The 24,406-nt window shown below is 38.5% G+C and overlaps 1 protein-coding gene and 1 pseudogene across 13 annotated transcripts in view; one reads left to right on the plus strand and one right to left on the minus strand.

Moving 5' to 3' along the window:
- Positions 1–24,406, plus strand: part of KDM4C (lysine demethylase 4C) — a 413,529-nt gene that overhangs the window by 21,501 nt on the left and 367,622 nt on the right. For all 13 annotated transcript variants that reach the window (XR_013387737.1, XR_013387736.1, XM_077911914.1 and 10 more), the window contains 3 exons: positions 1,416–1,575; positions 8,730–8,905; positions 16,822–16,936. Coding sequence is in view for 11 of the 13 variants with exons in the window: in XM_077911914.1 (XP_077768040.1) it covers positions 1,416–1,575; positions 8,730–8,905; positions 16,822–16,936 (451 nt within the window). In the remaining 2 variants the exon portion in view is untranslated. The remainder of the gene's footprint in view (positions 1–1,415; positions 1,576–8,729; positions 8,906–16,821; positions 16,937–24,406) is intronic.
- On the minus strand, positions 9,838–11,083 carry LOC144322789 (prolyl hydroxylase EGLN2 pseudogene; annotated as a pseudogene).

A 24,406-nucleotide genomic window follows, 5' to 3' on the forward strand; every position in this document is an offset into this window, starting at 1 on the left:
AAACCTTTAGTGAAAAAGGGATCCCTGGGTGGCGCAGCGGTTTGGCGCCTGCCTTTGGCCCGGGGCGCGATCCTGGAGACCCGGGATCGAGTCCCACGTCGGGCTCCCGGTGCATGGAGCCTGCTTCTCCCTCTGCCTGTGTCTCTGCCTCTCTCTCTCTCTGTGACTATCATAAATAAATAAAAAAAAAAAAAAAAAAAAAAAACCTTTAGTGAAAAAAAAAAAAAATAAACCTTTAGTGAATGATGATCACATCTTCATCAGTAGTCCTCATCTGTTTATGTACTTACTATCCCGTAACATGTTTTTATCTTTATCTATTCCATCTTTTCCTAATTTTTCTTTTTGTCAGACAAATTAAGTTTATTAAAAAAAAAAAGGAAAATCTTTGTTCTGAGAGTATTTGTTGTTTGGGTTGTTAGATGCTGAGCACTATTCTTGCTTCTGGAAGTGGAATGGGAATAAGACTCCTTTTTGAGGCAGGCAGGCCAGTGCTTCTTACTTATCTTTGCATTCTGTGTGTATTAGGTGTCCAGTACATGTTGAGGGCATCATCCTGATTATTGTCAGCAAGATTAAGTTTATATTTTTGTAGCACAGTCTGCTGCCTACTTTTCTCCTTTGATAGCCTGTAATCTTTCCTTTCTAAGCTCCAGGCATACTAAACTCTCTTTCTTTTTGCAATACTTGTAGATACTTTCACTGCTTGGAATGCTCTTTCTCTCATCTGGCCGACCTGTACACCTTCTAATAAGTCTTAACTCTGAAGTCATTTCTGAGTAATTTAGGTAAAGTTAGTTACCCGTGCCTGTGTAGTTTTGTATTGAGGTCTGTTCCACCTCTAGATAGTGTGTTTGGATTTGCAGACAAATCTTACCCTTTTCTCTGTCTCCAGTACGTTAGCCCGGTGCTTGGTACTTCTGCTGAATGGGTAGTTTGTAAATTATTATAGGAAAGCATGGTAGACAAGTGGAAGCACACTTAAAATATACTGGGGATGCTGAGCATTGTCCATTCACTACTCATCCTAGGTTAGGCGTTTATACAGGTGCATCTATGAGAGTGTCTGTTTCAGAATTGGTACTTAGGAGAAACACCTTTCGTAAACTTGCAAAGTTAGAAAAATCATTCTTACTAGGAAAGATTTTAAGGAGGTGAGCAGTACAGTCAGGTCAGTGTTTGAATGCAAGGAATAGGAACTTGGGAGTTGCTGACTAGAGGCAACTCTCCCTTTCCCTCCAGGGAGAGATGAGAAAGTCTCCCTAATGGGGTGGTAGAGGGAATGGTAAGTAACTAAAAGAAAAGAGTTTCTGCTGGTGGGTGTTGCGGGGGCTCACATGCTATTTGGGGGAAATGACCACTAACCTTAAGCCCACAATAATTCAGTGCTGATGACTGCATCATCTCCTCTGCAGACACTGCCCAGCCATCATGGAGGTGGCCGAGGTGGAGAGTCCTTTGAACCCCAGCTGTAAGATCATGACCTTCAGACCCTCCATGGAGGAGTTCCGGGAGTTCAACAAATACCTTGCATTCATGGAGTCTAAAGGAGCCCATCGAGCAGGTCTTGCAAAGGTGATTATCTTCAGATCCTTTAAACTAAAACCAATCACTTGGCTTTTTATTTATGCTCTTAGTCTTCATGATATGGGAAATTGTTTATTCCAGAGGAAGATATTTGCAAAATTTATTCTTGTTAATCCACACAGAATATTTGATTTCTTCAAAGAGTAATTGTCTTATTTTTCTTTAAACTATTTATGCTAGATTGTGTTCTAGGGCTTTTTTTTAAACAAAACACGTGTGGCTCCTAGAAACCAAAAAGACCCATGTATGGGCTTTAGAGAGAGGTATGAAAGTATTCATAGATTTCATCACTTTTTAAGAGGACCATTATTAACCTGAAGCTTAACTACCCTGCTCACCTCCCTCTCCCATCCCTCCTCTTTTTCTTCTGTTTTTTCTTTCTCTCTTTCCCCTTTTACAGATATAACAGATTTATTGAGGTATAATTCATATACCATACAATTTGGCCATTTAAGTGTAAGCCACTGGTACCCATTGGCACTCATTCTCTATTCCCTGCTATCCCCTCAACTGTAGATGACTACTAATCTACTTTTTTCTCTGTAGATTTGCCTATTCTGTTTTCTTTTCAAATACTTGCTTATCAAGTGTGGAGAGTACCTACCACTTTCCAGGTGCGAGGGTTGTGTTTAGGGGAAATGAGATAGTAGAGACAACATTTCTTTTCCTGATGACCTTATATTCTAGTGGTAGCCTCTTAGCATGGTAAGATAAGGACACTTAAGCAGAGACCCAAAGGATATAAAGAAATCAGCTTGTTCAAGATGTGGGGACAGAAAGAATAGTAAGTCCAGAGGCCTAGAGGCTGACCTGAGCTTCATGTGTGGAAGTAATAGGAAGGTGGTCTGTGGAGTTGGGTCTCAGTGAGCAGAGGAAGAGGTTGGCAAGTAAGGTAAGAACCCTGGAAGGGGCCAGATTGTACTGGAGTTATCTGGCCTTAATAAGGATTGGGATTTGTGGAACTGCAGGGATTGGTATTCAAATCCTCCTGCATCTATCTGGACGCTCCTGCTTGTAACTCAGTTTATGGATTGTGCTGGTATCTATCCCCTGAGGTCTATCATTTGTTGTATATGGTTCAAGTTCCTCCTAGAAAAGGTTTAAAATGTTGGGGATGAAAGTTTATTAGGGGTGGGTGAGAGAAAAGGAGGATAAAGAGAAAACAAAGAGAAAAGTAAAGAGATTTATAATGAATTTCTCCTGATGAATTCTTAGTTTAACCTATTTTTTTTTTTATTTTTTTTATTTTTTTTTTTTATTGGTGTTCAATTTACTAACATACAGAATAACACCCAGTGCCCGTCACCCATTCACTCCCACCCCCCGCCCTCCTCCCCTTCTACCACCCCTAGTTCGTTTCCCAGAGTTAGCAGTCTTTATGTTCTGTCTCCCTTTCTGATATTTCCCACACATTTCTTCTCCCTTCCCTTATTTTCCCTTTCACTATTATTTATATTCCCCAAATGAATGAGAACATATAATGTTTGTCCTTCTCCGACTGACTTACTTCACTCAGCATAATACCCTCCAGTTCCATCCACGTTGAAGCAAATGGTGGGTATTTGTCATTTCTAATAGCTTATTTATTGAGTTCTTAAAAAACCCCATTTTGGAACCTCAGCACTTCAGATTATCTTTGATCTGGAGAAAAATCATCCTCCCCACCACCCCCTTTGAGAAAAATCATTCTTGAGTAGAAGAGAATATGATTTCAGAATTATTTGACGCATAGTTTTGATCATAAACTAGCAGGGTTAACAAGGATTTGGGCTTTATTTGAGGAAGATTGGGGGTGACTGGTTGTCCCCTTCTCTAGGCTTTGAATGCAGCCCTTTGTCCTACTTTTCTCTTCCTTTTGTTCCTTGAAAACATAATCTTGCTGTGTTCCACTGAGATTAGTGAGTGTCCTGTGGTAGGGTGGCACGTTTAGTAACACGAGAAGAGGAAGCACCACACACCCTCATAAGGGAGTTGCAGGCTCACAGGGTACCCCTGTGCTGCTGTTGGCATTCTGTAGCAGAATGAAGTTAATGAGAACCACAATTAGTTTTCTGAATGTTGAACAAAACACACCTGAGTCTAGGGTTTTTTTTTTTTTTTGAGTGAGGTTTATAGATAGATACTCATTTATTCAGTATTGTGATAATTTTCTTTTATTTCTAGGAATGCAAGGAACCAATTTTTTTTTTGTATGAGTTTTTTGGCCATTTTTGTTATCTTTTACATCATGTCACATAAAGTCAGTTTCACCTGCTTGCCTTTTTTTCCTGGAAGTTGTAGCAATAGCAAATGTGTAAAATTGCACCAAATCAAGTTGTAAAAACCAAAACTGTATTAATGCTGCTAGTTTGCTTTGAGGGCAAGCCCTGGGGACAGAGTTACCCATAAGATTCTTTGTTAATGCACCATTTATTTTTTTATTTATTTTATTTTATTTTATTTTATTTTATTTTATTTTATTTTATTTTATTTTATTTTATTATTTATTTTATTTTATTTTATTTTATTTTATTTTATTTTATTTTATTTTATTTTATTTTATTTTATTTTATTTTATTTATTTTTTTACTGATAGTCACAGAGAGAGAGAGAGGCAGAGACACAGGCAGAGGGAGAAGCAGGCTCCATGCAGGGAGCCCGACGTGGGATTCGATCCCGGGTCTCCAGGATCGCGCCCTGGGCCAAAGGCAGGCGCCAAACCGCTGCGCCACCCAGGGATCCCGTTAATGCACCATTTAATGAATTGGTCTTATTTTATGATTTGGAGAAAAAGGTTGAGTAGTTCCAGTAGTAGTAACTTTGGCCTTAGGTTATAGTCTGTCTTGGGTTTTTCTTTTATCGACATTTTTTAGATTTATACTTTAGATTTAACCCTTATTTCCAAAGTGAGAGATTTGACCTTGACTGTCTTTCTTTCTTTCTTTCTTTCTTTCTTTCTTTCTTTCTTTCTTTCTTTCTTTCTTTCTTTCTTTCTTTCTTTCAGATTTCATTTATTCATGAGAGACACACAGAGGCAGAGACATAGGGAGAGGATTATGATGAACCTTTATTACATATGAAGTGGGTGAAATTACTCCACAACAGTGATCTGGACATAGAGATCACAGATCAGTGATCTGAGCCACAGGCTATGCACATTACATAGTTTTGTGAATAGCTTGGAGAGTACAGATAGGAATCTGTCTTTAAGGTGTAAAGAAAGATTGTAAGACGCATTGCTCTTCCTCTTCCTGCTTCTTCCTTAGTAGGTAGGCAGTGATAATAGCAGTGTATTTCAAGGTAAGTAGTCCAAATACAGATTTCAGTCAGAAATTATCTTTTGAGTATAGATTGCAGGCTGGGATTGGGGAAATGGTGATATAAAATAAAATGTATGTTTTTATTTTGTTATAATCAAGAAGGTAAATTTTAGGAGGAATGGGTTTCTTTCCATTAGATTGATTGGATGTAAAAATTTAACTTTAGAATCTTTTAAAGTCCTAAATATGTTGTCTTTCCATTTCCTGCCATTTCATATGTAAGAAAACCTGATATGTTGAGATTTAAAATAACAGTTCAAAGATGAGATATTTGTTATAGACCTGAATTTAAAAAATTCTAAAGTTCTGTGTGAACACTTACATCAAAAGTAAATGAACACAGACGCAAAATATTTATAAGATCAAGACCTGAGTGGAAAGCAGATGCTTAACCAGCTGAGCCACATAGAAATTCATCAGAATTTCATAGATTTTTTTCATCATCAGACTATTTCATCAGAAATAAGTATTTCTGATGAACAGAAAGTTAGTATTTACAACCCTTTCCCCTTTCAATATGTTATGAAGACAATTTGGTATGTTTATCCATATGCATTTGGTACAATTGTCCTTATTCTTTTAAAGTATTGAGTATGGGGCAGCCCAGGTGGCTCAGCGGTTTAGTGCCGCCTTCAGCCCAGAGTGTGATCCTGGAGACCCGGGATCGAGTCCCACATCGGGCTTCCTGCATGGAGCCTGTTTCTCCCTCTGCCTGTGTCTCTGCCTCTCTCTCTCTCAGTGTCTCTCATGAATAAATTAATAAAATCTTTAAAAAAAATAAAGTATTGAGTATGTGTTTTCAATAGCATATAATATGTGGGGTGTCTATTCTTATTTTAAACTAACATATCTTGGAGGAAATAAAATGTGAAATATCTCTGTATTGCTGATGAAAATTAAATTAACCTTAGACTTGATAGCTCACTTTTGATTTTGGCCAGGGTGGGGGGATCAATCCTGTCATTTACCAGCTGTGTACATTGGACAAATCACTCATTCTTCTGACCCTGAGTGTTCTCATCTGATTTAGCTTGACCTAGGCCTTTTACAGATGTACATTGTAGATGTGAATATGAAAGGCAAAACCTTAAAGCTCTTAGAATATAAAATAGAATGTCTTTATGCCCCAGAGTAGGAAAAAAATTTTGTTTAAACCAAAGATCAAAGCAGTACCCATATAGGTAAAAATGAACAGACTGGATTACCTTAAGATTAAGGATTTATGTTTATTAAAAGATCCCCTTAAGAAGGTTGGAGAGCACTTTATGGGTTAGGAGAAGATATTTGATACATATACACGTATACGTATAGATGTTTACAAGTGTATACACACACACACACACACACACACACATATCAAAGAATAACCAGGCTGTATAAAGAATCCCTATACATTAATAAAAAGACCAACAATGCAATAGTAGAATGGGTAAGAGACTTGAATAAACACTTTACAATAGGAAATATTCATGGAGTCAGTGAATATGTGAAAAAGTTTCTTTAGAAATTAAGAATGCAAATAAAATGCACAGTTGACTACTATTACACCACCTATAAGAAAGACTAAAATTGAAAAATGATCAACAATACAAAGTGATGATGAAGATGGGGAGCAACAGGAACTCTGCATACATTCCTGGTGAGAGTGTGAAATGGTACAACCACTTTGGAAAACGTTTAGTAATAACTGTTAAATTTGATCTATACATATCTAATGTCCCAGTAATTTCACAAAATGTGTTTATTTTAGAGAACTGTGTGCTCATATGCAGCAGAAAGATGAACATAATGATAAAGCAGTGCAATATGCTGCAGTGTAAAAGCCAATGTAGAGAGAAAAACAAGGAACACTTAGTGTTCCCCATTTATAAATAAATATTTATATGAAGGAGTACTGAGTAGGAATGAACATCAGTGAACTTCAGCTATGTAGACCATCATATTCGAATCTCACAAAAGTATTGAGTGAAATACAAAATATAAACCTCAAAGAAGATCTGTATATATGGATGATTATATTTCCAAACATTTCAAAAACCAGTGCTAGGGATGCATACTCAGCATAAAATTATGAACCCCCCAGCAAGGAAATGGTGTGATAGTGGTTACCTTTTGGGCAAGAGAGAAATGTGTTAGAAGGATACTTGGAGATATATTTGCTTTATAATAATTTATAGTTATGTATTTGCAATTACACATTTATTAATGTGTGCTATCTATATTTTACAATTGATTTTTAAAAGTTTATCCTAAAAAATTAAAACAATTCTAAAGGTGAATAAATTCCAGCTATAAATCATGACTTAGTAACTTTGTCCCTTCTAATTTTTAATCGTATGTATATATGTTATTGGTGTTATTGTTTACTGATCTTTTCACTGTTAGTAGTTTTTTTTTTTTTTTTACGATTTTATTTTATTATTTATTCATGAGAGACACAGAGAAAGAGAGAGGCAGAGACACAGGCAGAGGGAGAAGCAGGCTCCAAGCAGGGAGCCTGATGCAGGACTTGATCCCGGGACTCCAGGATCATGCCCTGGGCTGAAGGCAGGCACTAAACCGCTGAGCCACCCAGGGATCCCCAGTAATTAAGTACTTTTGGAAAAGGGATCCCTGGGTGGCGCAGCGGTTTGGCGCCTGCCTTTGGCCCAGGGCGCAATCCTGGAGATCCGGGATCGAATCCCACGTCGGGCTCCTGGTGCATGGAGCCTGCTTCTCCCTCTGCCTGTGTCTCTGCCTCTCTCTCTCTCTCTGTGTGACTATCATAAATAAATAAAAAAAATTAAGTACTTTTGGAAAAGAGTGATGTGCTGAACAGCCGCATACAGGAACATAAAAATTGATAAGGCACAATTCTTTTCAACTTCATGTTCGGTGACATCATGTTGGTGAGCTCAAATTTGCCATGATGGGTGTAGATACATCATGGAAATTGGCAAGAGCTGCCAATCAGGGTTTTCTCCACTTTCCAAGAAAACTGATTGTACATTTACTTGCACACTACTCGGCTATTTGCCATATTGTGTGAGAAATATTAAAGAAAGTAATACTGACTAAACATTTACCTATTTTTATCATATTAATATAAGCATTATTTGACCTTCAAATTATTTTGCTTCTATGCATCTCCGAATTTTACTCTTAAAATTGAGAGGGTTAGTAGTAGGGACGTGTGGGAGGCTCAGTTGGTTAAGCGTCTGCCTTCTGCTCAGGTCATGATCTCAGGTTGCTGGGATCAGCCCCACATTGGGCTCTCTGCTCAGCAGGGGGTCTGCTTCTCTCACCCTTTGTGTGTTCATGCTCTCTCTCACTCTCTCAAATAAATAAAATCTTTTAAAAAAAGAGGTCAATACCATCAACTAAAAATAGTTAATAAAAGTATAGTATTTGGTTTAGAAGTTCTGTTTGGTATAATGCTCAATAAATTTTGCTGTTTAAAAAAATCATCGATAAAGTGAATATTTAGATTTTTAAAAAGATTTTATTTATTAATGAGAGAGAGAGAGAGAGAGGCAGAGACACAGGCAGAGGGAGAAGCAGGCTCCCTGCGGGGAGCCTGATGTGGGGCTCAATCCCTGGACTCCAGGATCATGCCCTGGGCCGAAGGCCAGGTGCTAAACTGCTGAGCCATAAGGTGAATATTTAGGAGAATGCAAGCATTTCCCTAATCTGAATCTTCACAGTTCTTTTACACATTTGTTATAGAAATGCTGAGTTGAAAAAAAAAAAAAAAAAAGAAAAATGCTGAGTTGTTCTTTACTAGTATTCTGTTTGAATATAAAAACTAAATAACTACCTGGAATATTTTTCAGATAATGTTTTATTTTATTATTTTTTTTTTAGGTGATTCCTCCTCGGGAATGGAAGCCAAGGCAGTGCTATGATGACATTGATAATTTGCTTATTCCAGCACCAATTCAGCAGATGGTCACAGGACAATCGGGACTGTTCACTCAATACAACATCCAGAAAAAAGCCATGACAGTGAAGGAGTTCAGGCAGTTGGCTAACAGTGGCAAGTGAGTGTATGCAATTTGCTATTTTTATTGTTTTCAAAGATATACACAAACATGGTAAGAAACCAAGTAGACAGAAGAGCTTGTGATGCAAAGTGGGAGTCTCCTGCACATCCTCTTTCAGTTTTCATTTAATTGTTTCCGTTTTCTGTTCTTCAGGTTGTTGCTTGCTTACATTTAGTTTACTGCTAAGGAAATTGTTTCTCATCTTATCATCTTATTCATTATATCTGTAAATGGTTTTTTTCTATTTTTTAGTATAGAGTGATTCTACACATGATTCATATTTGTTAGGCATATTTTCTTCTTTGTGTGACAGTGTTTAAGTCTTTTTTTTTTTTTTTTTTTTTCCAGCTCTGAGGTACCCTTTTGTTTTTCTTAGCTGAAAGGACTTTTTACACCCATGCGCCTCCTAGCACCATTTATCCTGCCCACACAGTGGCAGCATAGTCTAAAAGGTGCCATGGCCATAGGGGTTGGGGAGTTACTTCACATTCCAGGCTGGAGGAGTGAGGGGCTTGGGAATACTCCCCACCAACAAACCTTTACCAGCAAGAGGCCATGACATCCCAACCCCCAAGCCTGTGTTCTGGTTGGAGGTGGCAATGCCTCCTTCTAGCTCTCCACACTTGAGAGGAGCAGGACCAGACGGTAAGTCGCCAGGCCCCTGGCTCCAGTGATGGTAGCTCCCAACCCTGTCCCCTGCCCAGGTCACAACCCTAGCTCCATCCCAGGACAGCAGAGATCTCTTCTCCTTGGTCCTCAGTGTTAGAGCCCTCTATACTAGTCAGGACAGAGGCAAAGCTGGAAGCAGCAGCGGTGGCAGAAAAGGAGCAGGCATCAAAACTGGTAGGTTGTGGGGCCAGCAGCATGGGGCCAGAGGCTTTTTTGAAGTCAGGGCAAGCTGTCTGTCTTTTCAACTCTGGGGCTGGTCACTATGTGGGTGTAATTGGCTGTAACACAGGTATTTGAACACCTTTCTCTCTGGATAGTAGCTGATAAACTTGCTGCTGCCCACTTCTTGGCATCAAAATACCAGATAGTGATGGCATACCTGTGGTGCCACCTCATGGGGGTTCTACTGGTCAGACCAGAAAATGAGCAACCCATCAAAGAGTGGCTTGATGTTGGTTATCATGGGCCAGCCTCAGGGAGATCTACAACAGGCTGCCATGCACCTTGATGTCCCAGTTCTGATTCAAGTAATAGATAGAGGTGATACAGTGCCCATTGCTGTGGGGATTGTCCATATGCCTTATGCATTCCAGCCTATTGCCTGAGTAAGATACCACCATGGCCTTGGTGTGCCTCTTGATGATACGGTCACCCAGTACTCCGTGCAATGGTGGATTACCATGTCCACATGGGCTGTGAGGACCCCAATGCTTTGGCAGCTGTGCTCGTGACCTTCTACCTAGGCAGTCTGGCCCTGCAGATGCTATGTGGTGGGATAGCCTGCTGGCTCCCTATCTGCCTGTCACACCAGTGCCCAGTCCACTTCAGGGTCTCTACCTTGGCCAGCACATGGCCACCCAGTGCCACCCTCAGGAAGCTGTCCTTGACACAGATGCTGTAGTACAGCATACAGAGCACAATATAGTCCAGGGCCGGGTGCTTGAATGCAGTAAGCAGCACTCTCTCCTTTAGCCCCACACTGACTTCACCATTGCCACTGCTACAGCCATGGTGTCCTCCCCTTTGGCCTCTGCCTCCTGGTTCTACTGCCTGAGACAAGGGTTGCTTGCTTAGGTGCAGGGGCATCCCCACCATCCTCTGTCCATTTCCATTTGGGAACCTCAGCCCTGGTACCCTGGGCCACCAGTTGCTAGCACCCCTTCATGACTAGTGTTGCAATGCCCTTACTCTACAGTGGTTGCAACTGACCATCCTTCTGCCTACTGAAGCCCTAGCACAGGGGGCTGGCTATGGTGGAAATGGCTGTGGCCTTGGGGGTCCCACTGCCTGCGAGGCCTCAGCAGGTGCTCCTGGTTGGTTGTAGGAGGATACTAGGGAATAGGGCAGGTAACTCTCCATTCCAGTTCTGGCCCAGCCAGGATCCCACGGTGGTGACACAGGATTTGGCAACTAAGGAAGAGCCTGACTTAGGGGCTGTGGCTGCTGGGCTGTCCTTGGCAATAGCATCCTCATCTCCCGGGCATGGTAGGTACAGCTGAGGCCCATGATGCTAGCTACCCTTACCCTCCTCTGCCTTCTCATCTTCCACTTGAAGCTGAGGTTGGGGCAGGTGTGCCTGGCATGGGGCAGGGTGAGGCAGAGCAGGCAGCAGAGGCTCTTCTTGTACCTTGGGGGTGCCCACTGGTCACCAAGCCTTGCTGCCCCTAGGGGCTTAGGAAAGGACTCGTCAGGGTGGTAAGCTTTTTCCTCTGCCTTCCACACCATATCCCTGACAGTGTTTAAGTCTTAGATGATAAATCATATATTTAGAAGATGAGTAATTTAAAAAGGAAGCCCTTAAATGATTTGAAGGGCCACCACTATTGTATTAGCATTATTGTAATTATACCTATTGCTGTGTTACAAGTTATCCCAAACCTTATAGCTTAAATCAACAAGCATTTATTTAATAGCTCAGTTTCTCTGGTCAGTAATCTGAGAGTGACTTAGTTAGGTAGTTAGGTGGCTGTGGCTCAGGGTCTCTTATGAGATTGCAGTCAAGATGTTAGGTGGGGCTGTTATCATCTGAAGGCTTGACTGTGACTGGAAGATCTTCTTCCGAGATTGTTCCCCTTACATGGCTGCTGGCTAGAGTCCTGAGTTCCTTGCCACATGGACTGCTTCTCATGTTGTGGCAGCTGGCTTCTCCCAGAGCAGGTGAACCAAGAGAGTAACCAAGATGGAAGCCACATTATCTCTTCATGATCTGTTTCTTGATGTTCCTTCTGCCATATTCTCTTTGTTATAAGCCAGTTGCAAAGTGTAGCCCATAATCAAGGAGGAAAATTAAGCTGTACTTCTTAAAGGGAGGAATTTTAAAGAATTTGAATATATTTAGAAACCATCATGGTATAATTATTAAATTATCTCTCTTTTTTAAGATTTATTTATTTTTAGAGAGAATGCATAAGTCCAGGGAGGAGGAGAGGGAGAGAGGGAGAGAGAGAGAGAAGTAGACTCCCTGCTGAACACAGAGCCCAATGGAGGGCTTGATCCCAGGACCCTGAGATCATGACCTGAGCCAAACCAAGAGTCAGATGCCTAACCAAATAAGCCACTCAGGCACCCTTTTAAATTACCTTTTTAAAAGTTTCTGATATGGTAGTTAAGGCCATAGACCAAAACATTAATTTGAAGAAAAAATTATAACCCCAAACCAGCCAACCAATCAACCAACCAACCAAAAAACAACATTGTCTAAATTCTCTGGGTAGGTGTGTGTGTGTGAAATTAAGCTCTTTGGATGAATTTAGTTGATCTCTTTTTTTTTTTTTTTAAAGATTTATTTATTTATTTATGATAGACATAGAGAGAGAGAGAGAGAGGCAGAGACAAAGGAGGAGGGGGAAGCAGGCTCCATGCCAGGAGCCCGACGTGGGACTCGATCCCGGGACTCCAGGATCGCGCCCTGGGCCAAAGGCAGGCGCCAAACCGCTGAGCCACCCAGGGATCCCTAGTTGATCTCTTTTTAAAATTTAAAATTTATATTTGACATAGCACTGATGGTGCTTGAAGAATCTTAATTCTGTGTGTAAAGTTCCAGCTATGGAGCATTGTGGCTATTCCAAAGGAATTGAAATTTTGTATTTAATGTGAGTCCCTTCTTTTGAATTTTTGGTAGGCATTAGTAAAGTCTCATTGGTTCAGATCTCATTAATTGAGAATGTGAAATTTTTTATCATAGACTGGACTGGTTTGCATTCAAACTCTTTAAGGACTCTTTTAACAATTTATATGTGCAATGCTATTGAAACAAGATTATGGAAGCAAATTTACCCAGCTTCTTATAAGTATAAATGGTTTGCTGTATTGTTATCATCTAATACCCCTTTCCAGAGTCATTCTTAAAGGGTTAATTAAATACATTAGTTCATTTAGTGGAACATCTGCTTGACTACTTTGGTATTTTGGGAGAGAATTTGTACTTGCAAGTAATCAGACTATACTTGTTAGAAAATGTTTGTCAATACTTTAACAATCATAATTACCATAGGAGAAGTGCAAAGTATCGTGGGGTTTCAAAGGAAAATAAGACTTCTCTGGTGGTTAATCAGGAAATGAGTGATTTCATTTAGTAGGTGCTGTTGAGATAGATTTTGAAGGACAGAAATGCTTTTATCAGTTATAAAAGTAATACATGCTTATTTGAAAATTCAGACGTTATAGAAATACATAATTTTAACTCCCAGAGATGATCATTGTTAATAATACTATGGTAATTCAAAATATTGATGAGAACAGAGCTTTGAAGACCTTTTTTTCTTATCAAAGAGAAACTTCGATCGTCATTTCTAGCCCATGTGATTATTCTAGCATAGTATCAGTTTTCTATTTAGGGGCAATTTATTTTACTAGGCACTTATTTTGTTCGTATATCTGTTCAATTTTTACTCTTGTGGCTTAGTTGTAGATGCACTTTTCCTGGAAATAGCCATTTAGGTTACATTGTTTTCTGTACCAGTGCCTGGTACAGTATCTGATGTATATAGTATGGGCTGTTTCAGTATCTGTTGATTGAATAGGGTCATGAAAGCTAAGATATACTTGAAGTGGTACAAATTATTGGACATATTGCAATGATTTATTTAACAATATAAATTTCTTGATTTTCTGAGGTTTAAGAATGATTTTAAAAAATAATTGGCTCTTTTTTTAGTTGTGAAATATCTATTATGATATTGCATGACAGGTCCGTATTAAATTTTATTTTTTGAGTTGGATTAATTTCATTATAATTGTTACAATATTAAAATATCTTTGGTGGGAATGCAAACTGGTATAGCCAACTCTGGAAAACAGGATGGAGGTTCCTCAAAAAATTAAAAATAGAGCGCCTGAGTGGTTCAGTTGTCTTAGCCTCTGATTTTTGATTTCAGATTAGGTCATGATATTATGGTTATGAGGTCGAGTACCACATCGGGCTCTGCATTGAGTGTGGAGCCTGCTTAAGGTTCTCTCTCTCCTCTCCCTCTGCTCCTCCCTTTAGTGCACATGCAGTCTCTCTCTCTCTCTCCCTCAAAAAAATTCTTAAAATTTAGAAGTAGAACTACCATAGGATCCAGCAATTAAACTACTAGGTGTTTACCCAAAGGATATAAATATACACCCTGAAATTTATAGTAACGTTATTGACAGTAGCCTAACTCTGGAGTACCTTGAGTGCTGAATGGATAAAGACACAGACACACACACTCACAGGAATATTACTCAGCCATCAAAAAGGTGAAATCTTGCCATTTGCAAAGAGTGAATGGAGCTAGAGTGTATTATGCTAAGCGAAATAAGTCAGAGAGAGGCAAATACCATATGATTTCACTCATATGGAATTTACGAAACAAAACAGATGAACATATGGGAAGGGAAAAAAAAGAGGGAAGCAAACCATAAGATACTCTTTAATGTTAGAGAACAAACTGATGGTTGATGGAGGGGAGTAGGTGGAGGATGCACTAGGTGGGTTATGGGTATTAAGGAGGGCATTTGTTATGATGAGCACTGGGTGTTGTATGTAAGTGATGAATCACTGAATTCTGCAACTGAAACCAATATTACATTCATTGTATGTAAACTAACTAGAGTTTAAAGTTTGAAGAGAAAAATAAAATTAGGATTCCTAGGAAAAAAAATACTTTTGAAAATTCTCTTTTTATATTTCCTCTACCAATTCCATGTGGGAAAGATGCCAGTGAAATGGGCTTCTAAGCCTCAATCCAAGGCTTTTGCTTGTTCACTTATAGCTGTACTCAGGTCAAATGGTGTGCATAATGGTAATGGGGTGGTCCTGAGATGGGGTTAGTTTTCACGGGAGGTGGGAGGCATTTTCCTAGTTTTTCTGTTAATCTGTTTTCCTTCATTCAGTGCATGCCCTTGCTTAGGTGCACAGTCAAATGTGCTTGGTGTAAACAGTAGACAGGATAACATGCTCATTGGTTAGTAACACAACTTAATCTGGAGAAAATCTAGAGACCTCCAACATAGTTCTACTATAAAGCTTTATAGAGGTGAGTAATATGCTCTCTTGCATTACATTATTGATCTATATTTTCTTCTAGGCTTAAAGCTATGTGCTTTACATAATTATGTGATGGAGTCCTCACAATAACTCAACTGTTATTATTCCTTTTTTATAGAGGAATAACTGAGGTCCAGAGAAATTCAGTCAACTGCCCAGGGTTACATAGCTTATACATGGTAGACAGGCTGGTCCTGGAGACTCATCTCTTAATAATTGTAATACAGTGAATAAATGGTTCTGGAAAAAAAGGAATGGTTGGATTGCTTTTGAGCAAACTGATACTGGATTTGTGGGACAGCTGTGATTGTTTGACAGTCCATTAGGGTAGGAATCTGTAGCTAGGCTTCTTTAGAATTGGGCACCAACAGAGTGAACTGGTCACTTTTCTCAAGTTTAGAATCATTGTTTCAAATATTCACAGATCTTATAATTTAACCTCAGTAGCCAACACTGAACCATGTGTTTCTTTTTTAGAGTTATAGATTGTTAAAAATTGATCATGATTGAGTAGTATATAGTGATAGATTGTTTAGGTCTATTATAGTGAAAGACAATTTAGTCCTTTAATATCCAAAATCCAACAAATATCTCTAAGTCATAATAAGCCGTATCTCCGTTATCTTTTTTTTTTTTTTATCTGTCACCTGAGACTGACCTGTGGTTAGCTTGCCTAGAATTCTTATTACTTTTGGAACCTACTAATCAAAGTGGTGGAATATAGTGGAGTTAATGATGCTTTCATGCCTCTCCTTTTTATTTTTGGCTGTCCTGTTGAGATTCTAATGTTTTAGATAAATCGGCAAATTATTCTATATTTAAAATACAGTTGTTAATTTGGTATGCTTGCATACTGCTTGGGTAACTATTTTGGGCATTTGGACATTGATTTTGGGCATTGATTTTGATTGTTCTACAGCTATTAAATCTAAAATAAAATGTCAGTTGGCTTTATAGGGATTGTTACTGCTACTAAATACTTTTTTACTGCTAAAAAGACTTTCATTACTTTGTTGATTTTTTTCACGTAGAAATACTGATATTTTTTGGTGTATGTATTAATATAAGATTATTTGTTCACAATCCAAATAATATGGAGAAGTAAATGCCTTTTGTAATTTCAATGTGAAAATTAATCATTAATAATATAGTATATATTTCTTTTTGACAATGAGTACAATTACAGATATCTTTATATAATATTATCCTAATATATTCACCATTCTATAACATGCTTAATTCACTATGGAAAGATATTAATGTTAATATATAGAAAGATCTATCTTATTTTGTATTTTGCATTTTATTTAACTAAGCCTTTGTTGGACAACATTAAGTTTGAGTTTTCAGTTAATGTTGCAGCAAACATCCTAGCTCATGTTTCATTGTGTACATCTCTGCATTGTTTAGATTGAATTTCCAGAGTTGGATTTTAGGGTTGAAGGTACACATTTTTTAAAGGTTTTGATATTTTCATTATACTCTGAGAAGTTTGTACTACTTTATACTTTCACTGCAGCTGTGTAAGGGAAGTCTCATTCTTTCCTACCATTAATATATTGTGTTTGCCAATCTAATGGTTGCAAAGTATCTTATTTTGGTTTTGCTTTCTTGGATTTTTAGTGAAAAATTTTTTTTGATAAAATTTTTAAAATATGATTTAAGTCATATGGGTGGGGAAAATCTTGTAATCATCATATTGATTCATGCTCTTTTCATTTACCTTTTGCAGATATTGTACTCCAAGATACTTGGATTATGAAGATTTGGAGCGCAAGTACTGGAAGAACTTAACTTTTGTGGCACCTATCTACGGCGCAGACATTAATGGGAGCATATATGATGAGGTATATTTATACTGTAATGGGTTTTGTAAAGGGCACATTTCCTATTTTTGTTACCAGTTTAGGTACTTGAGAAGTAGTACTTTGTGTGATCTGTAATTCCTCATAGGATAAGAGGAAATAATACATCAGTAGGATTTCTGCTCCTGGTATTTTTCAGATTGAAACCAGCTAATGGAGGGCAGCCCGGGTGGCTCAGCAGTTTAGCGCTGCGTTCAGCCCAGGGCCTGATCCTGGAGACCCGGGATCGAGTCCCACCCACGTTGGGCTCCCTGCATGGAGCTTGCTTCTCCCTCTGCCTGTGTCTCTGCCTCTGTGTGTGTGTGTGTGTGTCTCCTGAATAAGTAAATAAAATATTAAAAAAAAAAAAAAAAAAAGGAAACCAGCTAATGGTACAAATACCTGAAATTGGTCAACAGTAATATATATTTTGGAAAACACGAAGTACTATCCATAATACTACCACCTGAAGGCAAAAACGGTATTTTAATACTCATTCTTCTAGTAGCTTTCCTTTAGTCATTTAAAAAGTTATATTTGAGCAGACTTATTCTTTTTTCTGCAAATTGTGAAAAATTTTCTATTTTTAATCTAAATTTTAAAAAAGATTTATTAATTTTAGAGAGAGAATACATACACACATGCTAGGGGGCTAGGAGGGGAGGGAGAGGGAGAGAGAATCCTAGGCAGATTCTCTACTGAGCCTTGAACCTATGGGAGGTGGTGGTAGTGATGGGGACTAGATCTCAGGACCTGAGCCACCCAGGCACCCCGAGTTTTCTCTTTTGTAAAAAGTACATATTATAGTCTTTCTAGTTATTTTTCATAAGACCATAATACGTTGGAACTAATCCAGTTCTTTTTGCCTCCTCCTAATACATGTCTTTTGTTGCTGTTGTTATTCTTCCTTTTTGAAACCTTTTATTTCCCTCTCTCATTGTTTTATTTTGGGAAATGTCTTACTGAAAGATTGAAGTAGTGCAGTGAATACTTGGTTACTCTTCACTTAGATTCACCAGTTGTTAATATTTGCCTTATTTCATTCATTTTTCCATTGCCTTGCCATTGTCTGTCTCTTTCTCTATGTCTCTGCTGTAACATTTGAAAGTAAGTTGCAGACATTATGATAATTATCCTTTAATTATTTCAGTATATCTGTTTTAATAACAAGGCAATATAACATTTGTATATCACTTAACATACAGATCATAGTCATAGGATCCTACTTTTGTTAATAATATATATAAATTGATTTTTACCCCAGTCTGAATGATCTAGTCAAGGATTTTTCTTTATAATTAATAAGTGCTTTATAGGGTGCTAGTTGGAGACTAGACGACTATTCTGTATCCTAGCAGCCTTTCATCCATTGACTGTATATGCATTGATAATCTTTGCCTGAATCTATTATTATAGTATTTTTAAACTTCTTTTGTTTTGAAATATAAAGCAAGCTAGAAAATGCATAAAACAACTTAAAGCTGCATAAATTATTGCAAGGTAAACATCTGTGTATCATCACTGATCTTAAAGTTTACTAGCACCCTGAAGTTCACCTACATACCTCCTTCACTGAACATGGTCTCCCCTTTTTTTCTCCAAAGATAATCACTATTCTGACTTTATGGAAATCATTTCCTTCTTTTCTTTAAAGATATATATAGTTCATTATATCCTCTTTCTGAATTTTGTATAACTAGAAGAATCATTCAGCGTGTATTCTTTTATGTCTGGATTCTTTCATGTCTTATAAACATTTCTAAGCCTTTTCTTTTCTTTTTTTTTTTTTTTTAAGATTTTATTTATTTATTCATGAGAGACACGGAGAGAGCGAGAGAGAGAAACAGAGACACAGGCAGAGGGAGAAGCAGGCTCCATGCAGGGAGCCTGACGTGGGACTCGATCCTGGATCTCCAGGATCAGGCCCTGGGCTGAAGGCAGCGCTAAACCACTGACCCACCTGGGCTGCCCTCTAAGCTTTTTCTGTACTGTAGCTATAGTTAATTCATTTTCTTTACTGTATGTTATTCTATTGTATGAATCTTACACATTGTGTTTATTGTTCTGCTGCTAACCATCATGTTGGTTGCTTCTAGTTTTAGCTTTTATGCACAACACTCTTATGAATATTCTGCATATATTTATCTGGGCATGGAAGTATATGTTTATATATTGGGTGTATGCCTAGTAGTGGTTATAGGGTATGCACATGATTAGCTTTAGAAGGAAATCTTTTTCAGTTTGTACCTTCAATAGCAGTGTTTTTGAATTCCCATTGCTCTGTATCCTGCCTAATACTTGGTATTGTCATTTTTTAAAATTTAGCCATTCTGTTGGGTGTGTGGTTTTAAATTGCATTATGATTTTTTTCCCTTATGTTCATTGGCTGTTTGGATTTTCCCTTTTCTTGAGATGCCTTTTTTTTTTTTTTTGAGATGCCTTTTTAAGCCTCTTGAATATTTTTCTTTTGTATCATGCTTTTCATACTGATTTATAGTTTTTTATACATTCTGGATATGTGGTAGTGGCACAATTTAAACTTTTCTAGATGGATTTCTTTTTTTTTAAAGACTTATTATAGAGAGGGAGGGGGAGAGAGGAAGTGGGAGGGTGGGGGGTGGCACAGGGAGAGGGAGAGAGAAACTTAAGCAGACTCTGTGCTGGGCATGGAACGTGACATGGGGGCTTGATCTCATGACCCTGAGACCACAACCTGAGCCCAAAACAAGAGCCAGGCACTCAATCGACTACACCACCCAGGTGCCCCAATAACAAATCTATTTTTACATTTAACATGTTCTGGTTACTTATATTTGGAGAAATGAGTGCCATTAACAGGCTTCCTTACAGAATATGGCATCTTGTCTTAAACCACTTTTGTGGGATTTCCATTGGAATGGGTAAGGTAGAGTAAATTCTGTTGGCATTTTATGCTTGGGACCTAGGGAGATACTAGGCTAGTTGAGAGGCTGCCAGGTACTCCTATATTCATACCAGCTTTAAGGAAGCAATTGTGTATTGTTAATCTCATAGTTGTAGAAATATGTAAACTAGGTTGTTGTCAAGCACAAAGTTCCTCTGAGCTGATGGTTTATTTTGTGCCATCTCTCTGGTTTCTTCTGTGTGGTATACTTGCAAGTTTTCAGGCTTCTAGGAGGAAAATTGAGCTGAGGAGTCATCTAGATTCTGGGCTGAGAGGTTGTATGTCTTAGTGTTCTAAAATAAAATAAAACTCAGTTTAAGTTATTTTTTTAAAACCATCCTTTGGGATTGTTGACGTCTTTGTTCCTTTTTGCATATATAATTAAGAGTTAGGAGGAGCATATTTAGAACAGTTTCCAGAACAATTAATATAAAAGTGTCCTGAACTAGCCTTCCATATTTGATAGTAAAATACAGTAATTATTGATGGCAAAGAAGAGGCTGATGGACTTTTGTTTGCTTTGCTTATCAACTTAGTGCTTGTATTTGAAAACCAGTTATACATTGGCATTGCTTCAAGGGAACATTGACTTTAGACTTCAGATTTGAGTAACTTTAGTTATTAAAATCCAATGAAGAAAATCCACTGGTTTGTAAACATGCAGTTTTAAAGCATCATCATCATTTCCACATTCTGAAGTCAGCAATCTGTCATTTTGGTAGGATCTACAAGGCATAGTGTTTTACGGAATTTGTGTCGGCTCTGTAGAAACATTTAGTAGCTCCAGAGTTGAGCTGACATTTTAAAAGCTTTTGTAGCATAAAGAGAGATAAGAGAGATGTTGTAAACTGCTACTGGTAAACAAAACCAATCACAGTCACGACACCTTAATTCAAACAAGTGAAAACAACTTGTTTTTGCTCCCTGAGGTAGATGGAGAGTAACAGGAGAAAGAGTACATTAAAGAAAGTGATGAAGAGTGAGTGTACTAATAACCCACAACTGTCAACAGCATTTGAAATCATCACAATGAATGTGCATTAAAAAGCTCATGTATTGTTTTGCTCTTTACTGTTGTGCCCTTGAATTGTTTAACTGTTTGGCTCAATATTTAAATTGTATTGGGCAATGGAATATTACTCAGCTATTAGAAATGACAAATACCCACCATTTGCTTCAACGTGGATGGAACTGGAGGGTATTATGCTGAGTGAAATGAGTCAATCGGAGAAGGACAAACATTATATGTTCTCATTCATTTGGGGAATATAAATAATAGTGAAAGGGAATAGAAGGGAAGGGAGAAGAAATGGGTAGGAAATATCAGAAAGGGAGACAGAACATGAGAGACTCCTAACTCTGGGAAACGAACTAGGGGTGGTAGAAAGGGAGGTGGGAGGGGGGTTGGGGTGCCTGAGTGATGGGTACTGAGGGGGGCACTTGATGGGATGAGCACTGGGTGTTATTCTATATGTTGGCAAATAGAACTCCAATAAAAAATAAATTTATTATTAAAAATAAAAAAAATAAATTTTATTGGGAACTGGTTTGGTATGGTTAATGGCATTATTTAGAAAGGAATTACAGTCATCAAATTGTAGTTCATTTCTCCTTCTAATTTCTAGTTATGGCAATTTCCTTTAAATTTGGTAGAATGAGGGATCCCTGGGTGGCGCAGCGGTTTGGCGCCTGCCTTTGGCCCAGGGCGCGATCCTGGAGACCCCGGATCGAATCCCACATCGGGCTCCCAGTGCATGGAGCCTGCTTCTCCCTCTGCCTGAGTCTCTGCCTCTCTCTCTCTCTCTCTCTGTGACTATCATAAATAAATAAAAAATTAAAAAAAATTTGGTAGAATGAAAAACTATAACTTTTTTTGGTGAGACTGGGAGTTTTTGGAGAGGGTGTGCAGACATAAGAGAAACAGTTTGTGCAAGGTACAGAGATGAATAAGAATCCTCATTCTTAAGTAATTCTGTACGCTTAGAGGGAAATAAAGTGTAATGAGCTTGGCCATAAAGGCAAGTGTAGGGTTCTAGGGAGCCTGGAGAAGAGACACTTAAAGCACACTTGGCACTGAAGGAACACTTGCTGGAGGAGAGAGAACATCTGAACTTGGCCTAGATGAGTAAGTTTAAGGCAGGTAAAGGAGGCAGAAAGGAGGATGGGGCAGGAGCTAGGCAAATTTGAGGGTAAGACCAGTCTCTGTATTTTTACTGAATTCTGAGGCTTTTCTCTGAGCACCTTCTTGAGGAGGGTGAGACTGACCTGGAATATTGGGATCCAAGGGGAAGGGATTTGCCCCAAAGTAGAGACAGGGCTGTGGGTATGGGCCAGACGTGTGGTGGCTATAGTGGCCCCTCCTGCTCTGATGTTTGTCTTGCAGCACCAGGCAAATCTCTTTCAGTGGCAAAGGAGGCATCATTTTCGTGATGAACAGGTTTGGATTCAACGCAGGAATTAGGGGCGAGGGTGTTCATGAAGGACTTGTTGAGAATAGTCAGCCCTAATAGTAAAGGGAGAAGGGCTTAGAGATCCCAGAGCATGAGTCTTGGCTCCTCTTTCATTCTGCTGCTTCTTTCAGAGTTTGATTTCCTTACGATATACTAAAGGATATCAGTCTGTACCATGGGCAGTAGTTTGTGGCAGTAGTAACAGTCACATGATTTAAGCAAGTACTATTTTTTAAATTGAAATACTAAGACTATCAAAGGCAGATGTATTATGTATTATGGCTTTTCTTATTCTACAGTGGCAGAGTTAAGTAATTGTGATAGATATTGTATGGCCTACAAAAGCTAAAATATTTATTGTCTGGCCTTTTGCAGAAAAAGTCTGCCGACCCCTAATACAGAAGAATAATTATGTACTCGGGGAAGGATGCTCAAAAACCTTTTTAGATTGATGGTATATAAATAAAATTCTGAATGTTCTCAGGAGAATGAGATTCATATATATTGACTACACTGATACCTTGAGACAATGAAATTGAGGTGTTTAGTTATGTCAGGAACTTTCTGTAATTTAAGATGTTCCTGAACTTTGAAATAGAGCAACTTGTGTGCTTGGGTGGCCGTAGATGACTCCTTGGTAACAGTAACATAAGCTTAAGAGTCCTAAGATCTGAATTTTTGTTGTTATACTTTATTAAGGGATTGTCCATTATAAAGAAAGTTTTATCTAGCCTTTGCTAACTATACATTTAAAAAGTTAGCTTTCTGTTAAAATAAGTATGAGAGTTTCTTCAGAAAACAAACACACAAAGAAGAAAAGATATAAAGAGAGAAGAGGAACAGGGAGAAAATATCTTGTAACTGTGGGATGATTCAACTTTGCTAAGGGACATGAAAGTCAACAGGTATCTCTAGGAAAGGCAGAAGCTAGAACATTTCTGAGATAGCCAATAGCCAAGTGTACTTCCATAGACCTTTGAAGACAAAATGCATCTCCTTGTTGTGTGTGAGAGTGAAGCACAGGTATTAACATTAATTATACTAGGACAGTGAGAGCAAGACAGTTAGGCTTGTGTTCTGTGCTATTTAGGGCTATGTTTCTAGCAACACCTATCATATAGTATAATGGTAATTGTCTTAATGATAGTAATGGTTCATTAAATAGAGGTTTAAAATGAAGTTCTGTATGCTTTGTGTAAGCTGGCTATATTATCTTCATAATTTGTGACACTAGGAGGATCCCCAAGAATATTGTCTGTTTTTAAAAGAGTCCTCTTTGCCAGATTTTCCCTTTGTTGAATGGTGACATATGGCTTTGTCCCTAAACCTCATCCACTTCCTCCTTTGCCCAGGTTTTCCGATTCTAATGTCTCATATCATCACAGGCAGTGCAGTTACAGTGGCCCCTTTGAGCTGATATCAGAGTGGTGTACCAGCAAGGACCTTAGCTTATCCACATTGTTATAGTTCTCACTTAAGAGCAAGTTAGCTTTCTTTGGATGCTTTACATCCAGGTGCTTCTTTGTTCTGATATAAACCTATGATGATTTAACATTAAGATGGACAATTTCCTTTGTGTGCCACCATTTTTAATGGTAGTTCTCTGCAGTTCACTGGAGGAAGATAGCTCATGTCAGTGTGAAGGGAAACTGCTTCCCCCGTGACCTACAGCTTGTGGTGTCTGCCAGTGTTCATGAATTTCTCAGACGTGCTTTGAAATTCAGTTCCTCACCAAATCACGTTCTTCCCCCACTTGCAGCTGCTTCCAGAGCTTTGAAGGTGTCTGCTACCCACTCCTCTATCAGCCTGGTACTTAGTGGTCTCCTACACTGAGAGTGGCGCTCAGCCCACTGTACAAGGAGTTTCTCTAGTTTCTCAAATTTTGTATTGGACTAGTTAGCTACAGTTAAAATTTCCAACACTGCTATGTTTAGTAGATAAGGACATGTTGAGATCATGCCTAATGTGCTTCCTACCCTCAGTATGCACTATCACTCCCAACTCTTTCTGATGTCTGGGCTTTTCTAAGTTTCTTATGCTCACTTATTTTTTAGTTTGGCATTTCTACTTTCTCAGAAGATATTTTCATTAATAATGATG

Source organism: Canis aureus, chromosome 10 (assembly GCF_053574225.1).
Source record: "Canis aureus isolate CA01 chromosome 10, VMU_Caureus_v.1.0, whole genome shotgun sequence".
In the NCBI taxonomy this organism is placed as follows: domain Eukaryota; kingdom Metazoa; phylum Chordata; class Mammalia; order Carnivora; family Canidae; genus Canis; species Canis aureus.